The sequence below is a fragment of the Otolemur garnettii genome, unplaced genomic scaffold, assembly GCF_000181295.1.
Source record: "Otolemur garnettii isolate 467f Iridium unplaced genomic scaffold, OtoGar3 scaffold00174, whole genome shotgun sequence".
In the NCBI taxonomy this organism is placed as follows: domain Eukaryota; kingdom Metazoa; phylum Chordata; class Mammalia; order Primates; family Galagidae; genus Otolemur; species Otolemur garnettii.
The window spans coordinates 1,208,377-1,212,267 of record NW_003852569.1 but is presented as its reverse complement, the minus strand read 5'-3'; the positions used below and the strand labels follow the sequence as shown (position 1 = coordinate 1,212,267).

The 3,891-nt window shown below is 36.9% G+C and overlaps 1 protein-coding gene across 2 annotated transcripts in view; it reads left to right on the top strand.

Annotated features, from left to right (window-relative positions):
* The window catches only part of SNX27 (sorting nexin family member 27), a 107,166-nt gene that overhangs the window by 78,936 nt on the left and 24,339 nt on the right, over positions 1-3,891 (top strand). For both annotated transcript variants that reach the window (XM_012811792.2, XM_023519402.1), the window contains exon 8: positions 763-852. In XM_012811792.2, the coding sequence (XP_012667246.1) occupies positions 763-852 (90 nt within the window). The remainder of the gene's footprint in view (positions 1-762; positions 853-3,891) is intronic.

The following is a 3,891-nucleotide window of genomic DNA, read 5'->3' as shown; positions in this document are numbered from 1 at the left end:
ATAGGCGCCGAGCCTGGGAAATGATTTCTATTTTAGGTGTCAAAACATCTTTCACCTCCCTTACTCATTCTACCTCAGGTTAACTCACTGGATGCTCAGACACAAACCGGCCTTTCCTGTAAGAAAGAAAAACACTTTTGTTACTGTTTATTTTAGCTCCCTACTGTGTATTTCCTTAGGTACAAATTCCTGTGCCTGCTTTTTGGATCTTTCATAATGTTAGGTTACCTATCCAGCTTTATCTTTCATTATCTCCCAGCACATGCCCTTTATTCAAATCAGGCGCATCTATTTTCCTGAATGTATTTAAGCTCAAACCTATTCCTGTTTCTGGACTTCAGCTTGTACTTTCTCTCATGATCCTGTCCTTTGAGGGGGCACCCCAGGCTTCCCTGATAACTGTAATTGGGAGTAAGCGCTCCTGTTCTGACTGGATGTATCACTTACTATGTACATGGAACCATTTCTGCTGCTTCACTGTTACCTTTAGCTGTCATACACTGTCTTCTAGGGTTCTCTAATCATATATAAATTAACTGGAATTTAAGTGTCTTGACACAAGAAACTAGGTCCCTCATATTGCCTTAGCACATGCTAGTTATTCCAATAAATGTACCCATGTAGCAGAATTCACTGCTGGTGGTGATGGTGGTCCAAGTGGAGACATTTTTCTGAAAATGCATCTGTGTCTCTTATTTTTTTCAAGAATGTACTTGATAGGGAGTTTTACATTCACCTCTTCCCTACTTGTTTTGGTGACAGGCTGTTGATGATGTAAAGAAAGGTTACATCAAAGCAGAGGAAAAGTCTTACCAATTGCAGAAGCTGTATGAACAAAGGAAAATGGTCATGGTAAGTTTATGTCCTCATAATTCCTTTATAAAATGCCCCCTCTAATCTCTTAAACCTGTCGCTCCAGTCATTTTTTATAGGCTTGTGACTTGGTCAATTGCTTAACTAATTAAAAAAAAAAGGAGAGGAATATAGACCTTAATACTGAGACCATGTGTTCCTCCACTGAACACACAAAGAGCTAGTGTCACTGTACATTGGAATATAATTTTATTATTAATAACTAAGTAGTATTCTTCACTTGATCTTAGCCAAAAGGCCAAGAAGCATTAAATAGTATTCTTTTTGATAAAAAGTGCTACCAAAAAAATGTGTAAAACATTACAGTATAATATAGATACAATTAAATAAGAACTGATTTTTAGGGTTTTTTTCTTTATTTTATTTTATTTTATTTTTTTCTTTTTGAGACAGAGTCTCAAGCTGTCGCCTTGGGTAGAGTGCTGTGGCATCACAGCTCATAGCAACCACATACTCTTGGGCTTAAGCAATTCTCCTGCCTCAGCCTTCCAAGTAGCTGGGAGTATAGGCACCTGTCACAATGCCTGGCTATCTTTTGTTGTTGCAGTTGTTATTATTGTTTTAGCTGGCCCAGGCTGGGTTCGAACTGGCCAGCCTTGGTGTATGTGGCCAGTGCCCTACCTACTGAGCTATGGGCGTCACCTTGATTTTTAGATTTTTAACATTAGAAATTATTTTTAGCTGGGCATCATACTAGGTGCCTGTAGTCCCAGCTACTCAGGAGGCTGAGACGAGAGGATCACTTGAGCCGAAGAGGAGTTTGATGTTGCTGTGAGCCGTGGCACTCTACCCAGGGCAATTGAGTGAGACTCTATCTCAAAAAAAAAAAAAATCATTTTAATTGTGATTTAGCAAGAGTAAAGCCATTTATTTATTTTTAGAAAGAGTCTTCCTGGGCTGAAGTATAGTGGCCTCAAATTCCTGGATTCAGGCAATCTTCCTGACTCAGCCTCCTCAGTAACTGGAACTACAGGTGCCCACCACACCTGGCTAGTTTTGTATTTTTAGCAGAGATGTAGTTTTTGTATTTTTAGTAGAGATGGGGTCTCGATTTGCTTGGGCTGGTCTCGAACTCCTAAGCTCAAGCCATCCACCTGCCTCAGCCTCCCAGAGGGCTGGGATGATAGGCATGAGCCACCATGCCTGGCCAACTGTGTGCAATTATTATTTTTGAATAGAGACAGGGTCTCACTTTGTCACCCAGGCTGGAGTACAGCAGCACTGTCATAGCACTGCAGCTTGAACTTACGGGCTCAATCATTTTCATTCCTTCAGTTGCTTAAACATTTGTGCTCAGTAGTGCTTTTGGTTAGTTGATATCCAAGAGCTATGCCATTTGGTTTTATATATATATATATAATTAATTATTTTTTATTAAATCATAACTTTGTACATTGATGCATTTATGGGGTTCAGGGTACTACTTCAATATACAATGTGAAATGTTTACATTGAACCAAGTAACACATCCATCACAATTATACTCATTTCTTAATAGTTTTGAAATGTACGATTGCATTATGCATATTAGGTGAGGTCCCCCCAAATACCCTTCCTTCTCCCATATATCCCTTCTCCCCACCCCCTCTCTCCTCTTCCCTTCTACTTTATGGACTATAGTTATTATGTTTTCCCATTCAATTGTGTAGGTGGTTATATATTGACTTCATAGTAGTATCAAGCTATGCCATTTGATTCAATAGCTACTAGACTTCTGTGGCTATTTAAATCTAAGTTTAAATTCACTTAACTTATATAAAATTAAAAATTCATTTCTTTAGTTGCCCAAACCACATTTCAAGTCTTGAGTAGCTGTCTACGTATGTATGGCTGGTAGTTAACCATATTGAACAGTGCAGGTGTGGAGCATTTTCTTTATAACAGAAAATTCTTTAAGACACGGCTGCCTAGAATATTCCTTAAATTAGTTTTCACTTTGTATTTGCCATAAGTACAGGGTAGAAAATAAAATTAATAAACAACAAAAATAAATTAATAAAGAACACTTAGAAAAACGATTTCCACTTCACCATTTAAAGATTTCTCTATTGGCAAATCCACATGTAGTTGAAATTTTCCCAGTTACAGATGGTCCTCAACTAATGGTGGAATTACATCCTGATACTCATTTTAAGTGGAAAATATCATAAGTGAAAAATGCATTTAATATTCCTGCCTGCCAAACATCATTGCTTAGCCTAGCCTACCTTAAACATACTCAGAACACTTACATTGGCCTACAGTTGAGCAAAATTATCTAATACAAAGCCTATTTTATAATGAAAAATTTTGACCTAAAATTCAAAGTTCAGTTTCAACTGAGTGAGTGGGTATATCACTTTTGTGCTATTGTAAAGTTGAAAAATCATTAAGATTAACCACAGTTCAACCACAGTTATGATTGAATAACTTTTCAGGGTCTAACATAAGATAATAATTGCATTGGTAATAATTCAATAGGTCATTTGAATTCTTTGGTACTTTTCATGAGGAAATGTTTATCCATCTAAAATTAATTGGATTGGAATAAGAATGCAAAAAGTCTGATATTGAACTTAGACCATAATCTTTTTTTTTTTTTTTGGAGAGAGAGAGAGTCTTATTCTGTTGCCCTTGGTAAAGTGCTGTGGTGCACTCTAACAAGAGTGCCTAGAATGCCTCAAACTCTTGCCGCCCATAATCTTACCTCTAGCTAGGATAGTTATTTTATCATTAAGTCTCTTTGCCTTAGAATATTGCCAAAAGTAAGTAAGCCATCTTACCAATGTTCTGGGTATCAGCAGGCTAAAATAGAAAATGCAAAAATCTTTTCAGTATATTAAATCTTGATAAAATTTTAGAGAATTTTACTATGTAGGAGACAAAATTTTATTTATTTATTTAAAAATAGGGTCTCACTTTTGCTCAGGCTAATCTTGAACTTCTAAGCTTAAGTAATCCTCCCACCTTGGCATCCCAAAGTGTTAGGATACAGGCATGAGCTGCTGCTCCCAACCAAGATAGGATTTTTTTTTTTTT